Here is a 16155-nt window from a genome sequence, read left to right as displayed (position 1 = left end):
TTCTGAATGTGACAAGCCTCAGTAAGTCTCATTTAGCATTCCGTCTAATAAGGAAATTGAAGAGAAATTTAACTGAAAATCATGGCATACAAAGAAAAGAGAAGAAAAATAAACAGTGAAGTTATTTCTATTAGCGCAATACTCGTATATTACTGTAATAGTTCATGATGCTAAGATGGCCTGACTTTAGATCATTTATACTTTTGTTCTGTATTACTAACAAATAGCTACCGTTTTTTTGCAAAGGGTTTAAATTATACTTGTTGAAAATGAGTAAACAAGAAGTCATAACTGTGGTATAGGGATCCTGTGTAAGGAAAGATACAAAAAATGTTTGTATTCTACAAGACTTATTCTAGTATTAATATTTTTTAAAAATGATAAATGTTAAAATACCTTTTTTATTTTTGTTTATTAGTTGATAAGTTTTCATTAAATGTGAAATGATGTTTTGTAGTTTTCAATGTTATTTTTTGCAGTTATTAGAATCCCTTAAAATGTATAGCATATGACCTGAACATTTTATATTTCCTCCATTTGCAAAAAAATATTGAAACAGATGAAGAAATATATATATGTGCCAACACACATTTTTGCCTGCCAGTCAGTTTAATATCCAAACCTTCCATTCAAAATAAAGGAGGCCAATTCTAGACACTTGATATGTAGGGATCCATTTGTCTCTGAGTTTGCAGGAAATTGAGGACATTTTTTCTACTTTAACTGTTTTAGATGCTATATTTGTTCAAGGATATGCCTTACCTTTTGCCTTTCCAATAGTTAGGAAGTATTAAATAGAGTGATGGATGCAATGACAATTCTGTGGAACATAAAACCAAATATACTTTATTTAAGACTGTGTTTCAAAGTCTTTATGTTTTTATGTCTTTGTGAGGCACAAAGAAAGTACTCATTTCTATAACTCTTTTAACGAGCCTTTTTACTGCGTGACCAGATTTTACATAATGTATAATTGTCAGGGAGCTCTATTTTTCCCCAGAGCTTTGTGATCTCTATTACTGTTTATAAATCTTCTTTCAAACAGCTTAATGCATTTCCTGCTGGATGTACCTATAGCTACCAGTCCATTATGTTCTACAAGGGCTCACACAGTATCTGAGAACAGATTAAAATACTCTTATTGGCCTTGAGCCAATCTGCAAAGGAAAGTAGGTTTAGCTACGCAATTACATTCCAGAAGACTTAAATAAAGTGTTGACTGAAATCAGAATTCCTACAAGACTCCAGCTGCTGTGTCAGATCAATGTGCACCCAACGAGTTTGACAGAAATGAATTTCCTATTAGTGGTCATATTAAGATATTCTAAGAGTATTCTAGCATATACTTTCCATATACGCATGTGTGAACATTCAGTTTGACATCAACATTGACAATTCATTTAACTAGGATAAAGGCAGGACTTCACCACAGCTCAAGAACAGTGAGAAACAGCTTAGGTTTTGATCATCTGCAATGTAAAAAGTGGTCCTAAAAGTTTGCATGGGTGTAGAAAAAGAAACAGAAGAAAAAAATTGGTAGATATGTATGGAGGCAGCCAAAGGTATGCTGGATTAAATCTTTTAATGTTACGTCTTGTTGTCTACCATGGGAACAACATAATTCAGTTTTGGGATCAAAATCAAACAGTTATTGAAATATACATTCAAAAAGGACTGGAGAATAATCCACATACAATAAAAGTATTCCTTTGCCACCCATCTCACTCTCAGTGTTTAACTGAAAGAAATCTTCGCTGGTTTCAATATTCTAGCTATGCCATCTCTGTGCTTCATCTGAAAACACTGGAAAACTGAAAGATATTGGTGAACTCAAACACTTCCCAAGCTGCCTTGTCCCCATGAATGTGAATACACACTGGATTTCAATAATAGCTTCTTACTCCACTGAAAATCAACACGATTTTCAAATCAGTTATATGCTGAAATTGTACATACTCTGAGGAAACCTGGGTGGATTGTCGTTGACATCAGTGAGTGTGATATTTACAGTTGTTGACCCTGAAAGCCCTCCGACCTGCCCAGCCATATCTTTGGCTTGAATGACAACGGAATAATGCTCTCTGGCTTCCCTGTCCATGTTGTGCAAGGCAGTCCTGATGACTCCTGTGATAGAAAGAAAACAAAGAAACAAAAGAGAGATCAGGATTAGCTTGTCCAAGCAAGAGGAAAGGCTGGGAACAACCCTTCTTTTCAGGAAAGGTGAAGCGTGGCACGTTGTCTGGAAATGCAAAGCTTTTGTACAATCAAAATAAGCTGGCTTTATTGTTTTTGTCTTATATATATATAACAATGCCAGATGCTGCTAAACAATCAACTTGCTTGAGGGTATGAAGAAATTAAAATCAGATATATTACAACAACTATTAAATTAATAATCGATCCATCTTATATGAAATTCCATTGCCAAAACTCCAGTGTTTATTATTTATATTTTATTTAAATAGCTCATATTATTTAAATAGCTACTTAGTAGAAATATTAATAAATGGGAACTCTTACCCCACTGAAGAAGACAGAAATTCCTTTTAAGTAATGTTGATTTCTGAATTAAAATATGACATACCTCTTAAAACTACACAAAAACTAAACTTTATTATTACTATTTGACAAACCTCAAAAAGCTATACTTTCTTATTTGGTAAGTCAATCATATGTATTTATGTTCATAAGTGTGATTTACCTAATACTTGTCTGTAATGTGAAAGATAAGCTATTACCTTTTTTGCTACAGTACAGAGAGAAACCCAAAAATGAGAAATCCTAAAATACTATTATTTTTATCCATCACCATCAGAATTTTTTTTAAAACATTTAGTCAATTGCATACGCAGAAGCAAAGATTACAACAAAGGAACAGTTAACTTTGTGGGCTCAGTTTCAGTTATCGGAGACTTTGTAAATCAGTCCCTGCTAATTTCTTTGCTCACAGGCTGACAGAAACCTCATGGAGTTCAATAAGGGGAAATCTCAAGTCCTGTGCCAGGGAACCAGTACATGCCACGGACAGACTAGCTGGGAAGCAGCTTTTCAGAAAAAGGCTCTAGAGATTCCTTCAAGTTGGACATGAACCAGCAACATGCCTTTGCAGCAAACAGGACAAATGGCATCCTGGGCTACATTATGAAAAGCATTGCCAGCAGGTCAAGGGATGGGATCCTGCTCTGCTCACCACTAGTGAGGCCACATCTGGAGTGCCAAGTCCAGCTCTGAGCTCACCAGTACGTAAAAGACATTGACAGACTGCAGTGAGTTATACAGAAATAAACAAACATGTGAAATGCCAAATCTATTAACATTAAATTTTCAAAACCTAAAATTTTAACATAACTTGGGTTTGGATTCTTAAACTGAGTGGCTGTTACAATTAGTAAGAAAATATACCACAGCATGATCAGATGTTGCTTCTGGGTAAATTTTTAAACATTTAATAGCCATTAGCACAAAGCGACTTAAGAAGATGATCCTTGCTCTTCTAGACAACCATGATTGTACATGTACATAACGTAGAGCATGATTCTCAAGTTCTTTGGTTCCCACGGTCTTAGATGATGCAGATAGTGACCTCCAGAACACTACTTTTCTTGTGCTTTAAAATTACTTTGCATTTCTTCAGTAAAACCATTTAGCCATTGTTTCATATAAAATGGAAGTTTTCATGTAGCTTATACCATTGTTTCCATTCTATTCTGAAAACAAGTAACACATAAATAAGTAGAACTATAAAAAAATAATAACATTGCAAAGTATCAATGAAGACTCAGAATTATTTTAACACAGTTTTGCCCTGTAAGTTCCTTTTCATAAAAAGCACAGATTCTGGACAAGTTGGCGAAAAATAGTATACCAGTCTGTTTTAGTTAATCAGTGATTTTTCCTTTAAATGACACAGTTAGAAACAAACCTTTTATCACAAATTTCACCTTGATATACTGAGATTAATCATAATTTATACATACTATAACAGAAAGGTATGGAGACATTTGGATAAATGGTACTGATGCAACTTAAATCTGTAGTTTCATCAGAATCAATATGTTCACAAAATCTGATACTATTGTCCTGAAAATTCATTTTACTAAAGATCAGAATATCGAAAAGTATGAAAATTAAAAATGTCCTGCTTTGACATTTTTCAAATAAATTGCTTCATTTTTTTCACATTGAAACCAAATTTATTAGAACACTTAATGTTTATGAATATGCATGGAGTATAGGAATTTTTTTTTAAAAAAAAACCCTTCCATTTCAATTTGAAACAGATCACAATTTTTTGCTGCTGCAGGAAAGGAGATATGGGAAGATTCAGTTTTTTCTCGATTGCATATACATATATACATCCTAAAATTAGATCAGTATAAAGTATGTAACTACTGTGAGGACCCTAATGCTCCATCCTTGTCACTAGCAGCTCCACCAGCTCTTCCGGCAGTATAGCACTAGAATTATACATACTTTCAAATTTCTCTAATGACGCCAAAAGGTGTAAGGAGAACCTTCTCAGTTCCCGTTTCCTATAACACAATCTGAAATGCTCAAGCAATGCTCCTTCTAAAGGAGGAATTGCACCTGAGTATCTTGAACATACTTGGCAGGGGCTCCTATACATCCCACGAGAAGACAGGAAATTCATATTGAGACATCTCTCTGTCTAAAATGGTGAGGAAAGAAACTGAAAAAGAAAACTGTCAGAGGCTTTTTAAATTTAAACACAGCCTTAATTTTGCCTCATATTTGTTAGGCAGCACTGTGACCCTGTTAACTGACTACTTTTCAGCTAAGTTTCCAATATTTATTCATCTTTACTAAGAAAGGAAAGCAAGGGGAAAAAAAAAAGTGAGATACAGACATCATTACAGGGACACCCCGCCCTGTTTCAGGTATTAAGTAAAGAATTTTTGCAGAAGTTTGACTATTATGTCAAAAATCACATGCAACATGGAGACTGAGATCTATTGGAATGGAAGTGAGAAGGAGACACAGTTCTGGACCTCTGGTCTGCTGAGTTTAGTCATACCTATTTCTATCTTAGAATTATGTGAGATGCATTTTCCCACATTGAAGGATCTCCCAGAACACAGCTTTTCTTCTGACTTCTTGGCTAAATTTATTCACATCTATATCACCACCACTTTTGGTTTTTTTCTCTGACTGTTTCTACAGTCTTGGAAAGCACTTTTTCCAATTTGAACTTATCTTCCTTGACCACGGATGACCAGAAAGCTACCTATATTCCAGATGAGATTTTGTCACCACCTTTTCTAATTACAACTTCCCCCCCCCCCCCCCCCCCCCCCAATTACATCACACAGGTGATTCATCTGATTCATCTCTGTTTGACTAATACACCCAGGACATGCTCCTCTAATGATACTTCAAAATTAATGAAACCAGAATTTCTGTAGAATGACAAAATATTTTGAGTTGGAAGGGACCTCTAATGATCATGGGGTCCCAACTCCCTGCTCCTCACAGAACTATCTAAAACTAAACAATACAACTAACAGCATCATCCAGACAGTCTTCTTATTAGTCCCGCAACATAATCCTTTACTATATAATACTATTAAATTTCCTTATGTTAACACTATTAAATTTCCTTATGTTGTCCTTGTCTTGCCCTCAAAGATGTAAGTTTCTTCCTCTGTACTGACAATTCCTCACAACTACTTGCAATCAGGAAATTTCTTCATGATGGTCCTGCACTTGTCCTTTAAACATCAGACAAAACTGCCACAGAACATTTAGATGAAAGACTGATATGTCTACTACTGTGGATAGCTCGTTCTCCTTCCTTTTACCCAACACCTGTGGATTTGAGAAAGCCCTGAAAATAAGTTTATTTTTGGCAAGTTTTACTTCCTTCTCCATTCAGGCTCTCTGACTTCATTCTGGATGCTGAACTGCAGTCAATCCCTTCCTTCCCACCCCCACCCCATCCCCCCTCCCCCAGTTTTCTTTAAGATACCTCTATGCTCTGCAGCACCTGACAATGTGTTATGTTGTCTTTTTTAGCATTCTGTGAAGAACCATTTTACTTGCATGTAAAAAGAGATACAACAGAAGGCTCAACTGTAACTGAGACCATACAAATGAACACTTTTAAATTCAAGTGCAGACAATTATTAAGAAAAGTCTGCCACAGCCAAGTGCCCAACTATGCATTTAATGAAGTATTTAACTATGTACTTACCTGACAGTCTGGTACACTTGAAGTAATTTATCTTATTACTTATACAAAACAAGAACTTCTTTTACATTCAGTAACCATTGCAGAATTTCAGTCAGCTTTACCTTACAGCCTACTCCTGCATGATGTGTGAATGGAACCTTCCCAGAATAAACCATGGTTCATTTTAACATTTTGAGCTCAAAGGTTTTCTATCTAGTGGAAAAAAAAAACCCCAAACCAACAACAACAAAGAACAGAACAAATCAGCTCCACTTTAATGACAAATTAGTTTGTCATGGGCAATTGATTTTTTTTTTGTTTGCAAAATTTCCATTCTCTTGTTGGATCCTGCTCCTGGTCACCAGAGATTTTATGAAGGACCAGTCGGTCATACTAGATTCTCCATATTCTAGTTTCTTACATACCTGTCTTGTCATGATCACAACCACTAAATGGTTCAAATATAATTTAAAGTATCTATTTAATTGTGTGGTTTTACTAATTACTGAGGGAAGTGAACTGTTGCAGAGAATAATTTCATTAGTATTTTTACTTTGTGAATAAAAGCTCTATTTTTATACCGGCTTTCCTTTAGAATATGTTAGGATATTAGGCAATTTTACTGTAACAATATTTTTAATATATTGTATACATTCAAATACATTTCAAAATCTAGTACTACTCCATCCTGAAAGAATTAGATACATCTTGTTTAAGAGAAAGAAGTATGGGGTTTGCATTTTGAGATAAATATTGAGCAAGTACAAGTCAGCAGATGCATTTCTTTTTTTAAAAAAATATTAAAATAAACTTTGAATCTAGAAATGCCAATAGACTTTGAATTGGATTTGTGATTTAGTTTGAACTATAACTGTAAACGGAATGTGCAGTAGAGATATCATGGTCATACTCCACATACTGAATGCTTCTATAACATAGATGTTTTTAATCTAGGTTTTTGAGTCAATTATGCTTTATGTAACTAAAAGCATGCATTTTGTTCATCTACAGGGACATCACTAGACACTTCATAGCTAAAAGTCAAAGCACTATAGTCATGACAATTAGTGGTCAACTTTCTTCTATGGTCATGATTATAGTACTGAAGACACTATGCCCTTTCTTAAGAAAAATTACCATTGAAATAAAATACATTACTCCATCACGGAAAGACAACTGCTGTAATAAAATAGAAATTGCTGAAAAATATGAATATTTAAAAAATAAAATAGTAAAGAGTTTTAAATAAGTAGGTTAGATGAGTGTTCATTTGGTATTAAAAGAAGCGGTGGATTTACCAGACATTATATTACAATGGACACCCCCAGGAAATAAATAAATAAGCATATCAATAAATTAATCAATTAATCAATTAATTAATTAATGAAAAAAACTAACAGTCTATTCACAGAATCACTGAATGGTCAGGGTTGGAAGGGACCTCTAGAAATCATCTAGTCCAACCCCTCTGCTAAAGTAGGTTCACCTAGATCAGGCTGCAGGTTGCAATTCACTGTTAGTAAATAAAGCCACCTCAAAAATCTTGAACAACAGCCTGAATTTAGAAATTGAAAAAGTTTTCTGCTGAAACCTCCTGAATTAAGGAAACTGAAGAAAGCTTCACATACTGAGTGGAAAATACACCGTTTTTTGTGGCAATTGCATTGATGCCAAATGTAATCATAGCATCTTCCACTCTTTTCATAATGCAAAGCCTATTCAAATGAATCGAATTAAGAATTTGCTGCCATGCTGCCTCCCAGAATGCAGACAAGACACTCTAATCTGCCATATGCAATTGCTGCAAATCAAAAGAATATTTATAGAAACCATGCAAGTGACCACGCTATTTGAGCAGGAAGCTGTCATTTTTTCTCTTGCCAATAGCTGAAGCATATGTATATGGATGCCAGGTTTGCCAGCTCTGTTTCAGTTAGCATGGCTCACAGTATTTTACCTTTCTCTCCACATCATGTAGGCTGGTTTATTCAGCAGGACATTACTATCAGGGATGTTTTTCCACTGAACTGTTGTGGTTCTCCCATTGTCTTCAGATTGCTGCTACTTTCAAATTATTATGCTATGGAAGAGATATTTTCTAGATTTAGTGGTAGTGGACTTTTGTTTATGCCACTGTGAGTCTTGCCATTCCTGTAAACATCAACTTTTCACTCTGGCCTAGACATCTGCATCAAACTTTTCAAGCGATTTAGCATTTAAACAAAAGTGACTTTTTTTGATGCAGACCTCATTATCTATTCACAACCCAAACTCTTCTAGCAAACCTATGCCTGGTGTGGCTTTCTATAGCTGTAAAGGTATAGGAGTCTTTTAATTTATTCTGTTGAGCTGTACAGACACGGTTTTACTGTCTGAGGACCTCTGTGCAGGTTGGACTGTAAACCTGAGTTACACATGCAACTCCAGTAGTATCTGGCAGGCTGTATGGCTGCAACTTGAAGTCCTGTGTATAAATACTTTTTTCTGTGTTTAAAAGTAGCAGAGGGGAGCTAATCATGGCAAGTAAAAGAGTTGTTAGATTGTAGTACAGACAGGATGGGAACGTATTTTAACAGAAACAGTCAGTGGAAATGCAACAGAATGAGGTGTGCTGTCATAATAACAATGAAGTAAATTACAGAGTCATTAGATTAAGTTGGGTCTGGTAAGACAGACACTATCAATTCTTCACAATATTTTCTAGTCAAAGGAAACAAGCTTCCGTATCCATCCACAAAGAAACAGGCATGAACTGGCCTGTAAGAAAAGAAGTAGTCTTCAGCTTCCAAAAATATTTTCAGATTCTCTAAGAGAAGTCAGCACTGGGTAGCCACCACTTGACAGCTCGAGAGGTGGGCAGGAGTCACTGGAAGCCAGAAACCTGGCCATTTCTTTTTCTATTTAACAAAGCAGTATTTTTTTCCCAAACACATTACTATAAAATACATTACATGGCTTAACATCTAATTAGGTACAGCATTTGTAGTAATTTGAATCTTCAAAACGGAGACTTTTTTAAGCAACACCTTGGAATGAAATCAAAGTTTAGCTAACATTTTTAATATAGTTTATGCCATTTGATGCATCCACATTCTTTAAAAATACCAAGATATTAAAGCTTAATGATGAATTCTTTATCTGACGGATTAACTGTTAAAAGCCAAATGGGACCACCAGATCTTCTGTAGAACTGAGGCCATTAACTGAACTACCACTGCACTGAACCTGGCAGTTTGATTTCGGCTACAGCACATCGTCCTGAAAGCACGTAATTTTGAAATGAACTGATCAAGAGGTAGAAAGTATCACCTGTTTCCTTGAGTGAATATTCCAGACATTAATCATCAAGTCAAAGGTCTACCCTTGATTTGCTAGCATGCACTTTCAATTTCAAACCATTGACTCTTGCTGCCCTCTTTCAGACTATTAGTTCCCAGTATTTCTCCTTGTAAAGGTACTGCTATATTCTTATGAAGCTAACCTTTCTAATAAACTGCCAAAAAAAAAATAACTCTATAGCTTTTTCTCCCACTCAAGTGTTACTTGTTCTTTTCAGTTTTCCAAAATTTTGTAAAAATACAGAAAAACTAAATTCATATTTCAATAATGCTAACATCACCCCCCCTTCCCAGCACCAAACTGATGTAAATTTCACTTTCCTGATATTTTTACAATATCTAAAGAATCTATTTAAGAGTTGTGTTGGGCTTTTTTTGTTTTGTTTCGGGCTTTTTTGCTTATTACTGCTTTTAGTTCTTTGGAAACTCCTTTTGAGCTGTGTTATTCTTAGTTTACACAGTTCTCCTGGATACTGCCTCAGATCTCCTCAGCTCTAATCGTAGGGTGTTGCCTTTATTGTGGCACAGGTTATCAAACAACCTGGATCATTTTGACAGAAAGCACTGTTCTCATCTTTATTTATCATCCTGCCATTTTTGTGTCATCTAAAAATTTTATCAGCGGTAATCTTATGTTTACTTTTAATCCCCACAGAAAGAAGCTAAATAGGGTTGCTCTTACTTTGATCCATGTAGAGCTCTGGTGGAATCTTTTCCTTGCATGACGATTTTTCCTTGACAACTTTTTGCTTACTCCTAGGTAGCTAGTTCATAGGCATTTAATATGTGCTTTGTTGCTACTGCTTACTGCTTTCTATTAAACTAGAATGTCATGTGACATGGCAGTTATCTTTTTCAATATAACTTGCAATTTCATAAAACAAAGAAATCTGGTTTCTTTACCATGACCCGTTTCCCAGAAAAACACATGGAAAGACATCATTGCTATTTTTATTTTTGTACTGGTTGAATTCTTTCACAGCTCCTCTATTTTTCTTTTTTCTTTTTGCCTAAATTGGCCAGCCTTATGTTACAGATTTCATTTTGCTTGGCCTTTCAGAAGACTGACACATGCTTACATTCTACAGATTTCCTTATACGTTTCTTTATTCACGAAGAATCCATCACCCTCCCTAGTTTTCAGACTGGACAGTAATTACAGTTCTTCATTAATCTAATCCTGTTTCTAGAAGAGTTAAAAATTCATGGTGAAAAACAGGAAAAAAGGGCCTAATTCCTCCATTTTCAGAAATCATTTATCAATATGTTATGTCCTGAAAATGTACAAGTTTTTTCTTTTGAAGTATAAATTGCACATAAGTTCCTATGAATTTTCAGACAGCAAAATAATTTGAACATTTCTTCAAGCAAATACCCTACCTGAGTGGTTTTGACCTCTCCTAAAATTGCTTCTCCGTTATTGAAGATTTTTTTTTTTAAACACAAAACATTGAAGATGAGGTATGGAGGAGCTGAAGAAAGCCTTAAAGACAGACTGATTTGAGTAAAAAGATTGTTGTGTCTAGCAGCAACATGCAACTATATACTAGCTCTCTGTATAACTGTGCATGATGAAATACCTCAATTTATAACAGAAGGCACTTCAGTGGTTTTGCGCTGACTTGTGATTTCCTTGGAACTGAATCTGAATTAGTGGCATTTCTACAGTTCTGAAGAAACGTATGGTTTAGGAGCAAACAGGGCTAAATGGCCAGATTCCCCAACACAAACACCACAGTGGTCAAACTCTGACATGTTCCTGTAAATGCAGAAGGTGTATATAAAGCAGCATGAGGCAAGCCTAGAGCAGTATAATGCTACTGCTGTGTTGAAAATGTATTTTTCTCCTTTGACAATTCAGTTAAAAATGTATTTAAAAACCAAAGAAGAATTTGTACTCGAACTGGGGAGGTGGCATGTGTGTGTGTGTGTGTTAGGGGAAGGTAACTTTCTTCAAACGACTGCTGGTCGTATAATGAAATACGTAAAATATTATGTTCAAGTAGTATGTATGAAGCATACCTAGATACAGATATACATGACCAACAGATGCCTTAATGCTGCTTAGATATTGAGGACTTCTCCGTAACAGAGGACTTGTCAGGTAGACAAGCAGAGGAACCAAGCAAATTATATGAGTGTGAAGATAAGGCAAAGGCAAAGAATGCTCCAAGGGAGGAAATTGTACATTAAGTGTGATTTCTTCAGATATAAACTTCTTATAGGTGTATTTAATCCTTGGTGAGAAGGAACAGACTTATGACAAGAGATGAACTAAACAAGTAAAAAGGGGATGCGCTCAGCAACCTTTGAACATAGCAGATGGAAACTAAGTATGGGAATCTTCTCAAAGGAAATCCCATTTGACATGAAAGAGCTTAAAACCGCCTGGAAAACTAATTGCTTATATTCACAAGCTTGGAAATACCTCTCTTTTAAAACAGAAATTGTATTGACTGCCAGTTATCAAACATTGCTTCTTGTAATGTCGCTTACTTTCAGCCTACAGGAAAATGTATTCAATTTATAGCTTGAATGAAAATGACAAAATAATAGACAGCTGAAGGTTAAAGCTGCTAATATCTCACTCCTAATCCAAAGCTACTTGTTACTTTCTTCATAATGGAACGAAAAATAAAGATGGAGCCACAGACTTGACTTCCTATTTCTCATCTACTATTATTAAATTATACATTTAGGCAAATTAAACTTTTTGTCTTTGTTGAGTACATGAAAATGTATCTAAATAATTGGAGATAATTAACATAGTTTCCCATTATGTTCAGTAATATTGTGGTTTCTATTCAAAGTAAATCACCTCAATAAGAAGGACAAGAAGAGAGACAATGACCCTATAGTCATGACAAAAGAACTTTCAAATAGGGTTAAAACAGTGTCTGGCTAATTAAAAAACTGAATGCAACATACAAATCTTGAAAAGATTCCACATTTGGATGAAATTTAATCTGCTGACTAAATTAATTACAACTGACAGACAAGGTCAAGACATATGATTCAGATTATCTGTTTAAGATAGCTTGCTTAAGAAAACTGGCTTAACCTACAGACCAAACATTTACATGGTGGTTGTGTTCTTTTCTCCCTGTGATGCTCATTATGTACCCATGAGCATCCCACTCAACCACAATGCTTCACTGACCCATGCATAACTCATTAAGAAATTTATAGCAGTACAGCATAATTTATAATTGTTATCAGTCATTTAGAGCACAACCTTACTCAGCATTGAAGTATGCTTGTTTGTAAAGTGCAAATGAAATACAATGAGACTGGTGTCCATATGGAAATGTGAAACACTTTCCAAGTAACCTAGGTACTTGAATTACAATGAAACCATTTCTCCTTGACATGTTATGATAGTAGCCATGCAAGCTAACATCGCTTCAAAGTAAAATCAGATTCGACAAACAGCAAATAACATCAGCAAAATTTCTTCATTTTGGAAAGTCTTCAGTGCTAGATACCAGAGTGTAAATATATATATACACCCATACGTATATATTACTACTACAGATACTACCTTACAAATAGGACTTAATTGGTTTCCCTACAGGGGGGGCGGGCAGATGGGACAACAACCAAAAACCAACCAACCAACCAACAAAAAACCCCAACAACCACAACAAACCCACAAACAAAACCCAAGTCAAAATATTTTAATCACCAAAAATTTATAAATTAATTGAAACTTCAGTACTTGTACAAAATCTCGATCTATTCAAACAATGAAAAATAATCGTTCAAACTCCCTGTAGGAGAAAAAATGTCTAGGAACTGCACTCTGGATAAACAGTATGCTGACTCAGGAACCGCAGTAGATCACAAACAGATATTTTTGAATTAAGTGTACCACAGTTTTCATAATGTTCTGATGCACACAAAACCCATGAAGCTATGTAAATAAAAAAAGAAACAGTATAATAAACTTCTGATATGTGAATATATGAAAATTCACAAATCTTATTTTCTTACTTAGACCCAGCGCTCACAAAATCTTTGTCTATTAGATGACATAATAGGTAGCAATTGGCTTCTACTGAGATTCAGTCAGGATTTATTGACCTGAGAGTTAGATACTGATCTAGTAAGAGAAAAGATAAATCTCTGCCTAGAGGTATAATAAATCCTACAGTTGGCTGAAACCAGAAGTCTGTGTTGTTCCATTGCTACAGTGCACTGCTATGAAGAAAATGACTACTGAATTAGTGAAGAAAGAGGAACCTCCACACTACGATAAATTAAAAAGCATCAAAATAAGGTCACACAAAACATAAAGTATGACAATTCCATGACAAGACACGATTTTAAAAAGTTATTTTTCTCTTTTCGATTTGACTGAATACATTATTCTGCAAGGTGGTCAGACTCTGGTGTACGTATTAGCATTGAACACCTCTTGATTTGAAACTGAAGCTTGCCTCCATTTGAAATTATTCTGAATTTAGACATAGCAAAAATTTTTAATACAAGTGCTGACTCCTGAAAGTTCCTACTGTAGCAAGAATAACTCAGGAATAACTCCACATACATTTTGTTATTAGCCCTGGGAAAGCCAGGACATTGTCAAAGATCCCACCCACAGTAAGGAGAGTTATACAACTGGATGAACCACAAGTCACACAAGTACCACAGTTTTATACACCATATATTACAAATTTCTATGCTGGGTTCTGTGAAAAAGGAAAAAAACCTAAAATATCCTCTTTTCTTTTCCTCTTCCTACCTACCATTCTCATGTACAACCATTGAAAAATGCAGGAATAACCTTTGCTTTGTTCCTTCAGGTTTCAATTATTTCTCTAAGAAAATAAGGAAACCTGTCAACTTAATGACTTCATTTCCTTGATCAGCAACATCTTAATAAACTACAGTAACATGCATGCCCCCTTCTGATAAATGCAGTATTTATATAGTTGCATAAGAAATGTAAAAACACACCTTTTCAAGCTCAGTTTGAAACACACCAATTTGATTAAAATTTAAATAAGCCTTTTTAACTGGGACCTTTCAAATGTCTCAAACCTTTATATAATTTGGTTATCTTACTGTCAACATAAGATACTATAATATTTCAAACTTGCAGTGAACCAACATCAGCTGTTTCAATCTTCTAGAAAATTTCCACAAGGAAATTTTTACTGACTGGAATGCAATTCAATATTATTTTAGGATACTATTGAAAGACGGTTTTGAAAAAACAGCATGACCAAAGATGAAGAGATGAAATACAGATTTTTTTATAGATACAAATATTTTTGAAATTGTAACAAATGAAATAAAAAAGGGCTTGGGAAATTCCACTTAAATTTTTAAAATATGGTTTTCCTAAAAGTTGTATTTTCAATAGTTTACTTGTCTGGATAATGAATTTGTGACCTATACAGGGCATGATAATAGACTAATGCAGTGTCAGAGAACTTCTTCCTTTCTCTAGCATTCTTTCTAATGCAAATACTTGCCTCATGAGGGCCTGGAATCAATCAGAAAAGTGGACTTCATTACCCTCTGTCTGCCCTTTCAGAAGATCATAAAATTTTCTAAACTTATTTCTGATTTCTCCATTTCATATCAAAAGCCCACTGTAAGATAACTTAGACAAAAGATAATAGGTCTACCTTGATTTATAATTTGGTACAAAGAGTCAATGATTTTTTACCAAATGCATGTTCTAACTAATGATGTGAAGGTTCATTCAAACTTACTAATGAAGTTAAAACAATCAATAGAAAATAAACTTCCAATAAAAACAAGACGCCTGATTTAACATGGTTGACCTGAAATTAGACTATTACTGTATCTTTTGAATATGAAAGCCAAAAAAAAAAAAAAATAATGCATTTTTCTGCTAACATTTAGGAGGGGTAAGAAAGTTTTTAGAAGTTCATAAGGAAGTAGGCTGTCTATTTAAAATCCAGTCCTTCACTTTGCTTAAGTACCTATCCCAAGGCTAAATTATTATTCTTGACCTAATTGTTCTTGAACACTGTGTCAAGGGCTATATATAAGTACTCCCTGCTTTTAATTATTATGACAAAATAAAACAGATTCACAGCAGTGTAGTAGTTTTCACTCTAAATCCTTCACCATTTTTATTTACCCAGTGTTTTCTTTGTATATGCCCATAGAGAAAGTCTTTCCTCTGAATTTAATCTACAACAGCAAGACTTTCTCTATATATGTAGCTGTTTTCTAAATCTCCAAAATGGCCTGAGGTAATATGAAACAGTATACCTAATGCAATTCACAGGTACCTACATATACAGTATCTGATATGTAAATAAAAGAGCATTTCACCTCATATACCAGAAAAGAAACTATAAAAATCCATGGTATCAGGAGGCCAGACATAGGCAACCCTAATCAGAGTGGACAAGAGCTTTCCCCGTAGAGAAAATGCGGCAGTTATGGCTTGCCATGTTTGGAACTGTCAAGCGTTCTTCCTGTCCACCCTTCTTAAGATCTTCTTGAAGTACATACATGATGAAGGTGAGCAGGACCTCACACTGTTGATCTTGATCTGATATAAAACCACATACTTCAACTCAGGATAATGAAGCTACGCTAATTTAAATTGGTAAAGAATCTTACCTTTTATTTTTAGGCAGA

The 16155-nt window shown here is 34.8% G+C and overlaps 1 protein-coding gene across 7 annotated transcripts in view; it reads right to left on the bottom strand.

The window, feature by feature from the left end:
* Positions 1 to 16155, bottom strand: part of CDH18 (cadherin 18) — a 378826-nt gene that overhangs the window by 74966 nt on the left and 287705 nt on the right. For all 7 annotated transcript variants that reach the window (XM_037381369.1, XM_037381368.1, XM_037381373.1 and 4 more), the window contains one exon: positions 1957 to 2124. In XM_037381369.1, the coding sequence (XP_037237266.1) occupies positions 1957 to 2124 (168 nt within the window). The remainder of the gene's footprint in view (positions 1 to 1956; positions 2125 to 16155) is intronic.

This window comes from Falco rusticolus, chromosome 3 (assembly GCF_015220075.1).
Source record: "Falco rusticolus isolate bFalRus1 chromosome 3, bFalRus1.pri, whole genome shotgun sequence".
In the NCBI taxonomy this organism is placed as follows: Eukaryota; Metazoa; Chordata; class Aves; order Falconiformes; family Falconidae; genus Falco; species Falco rusticolus.
The sequence above is the reverse complement of the archived record's forward strand: the minus strand, read 5'-3'. Positions and strand labels throughout refer to the sequence as shown.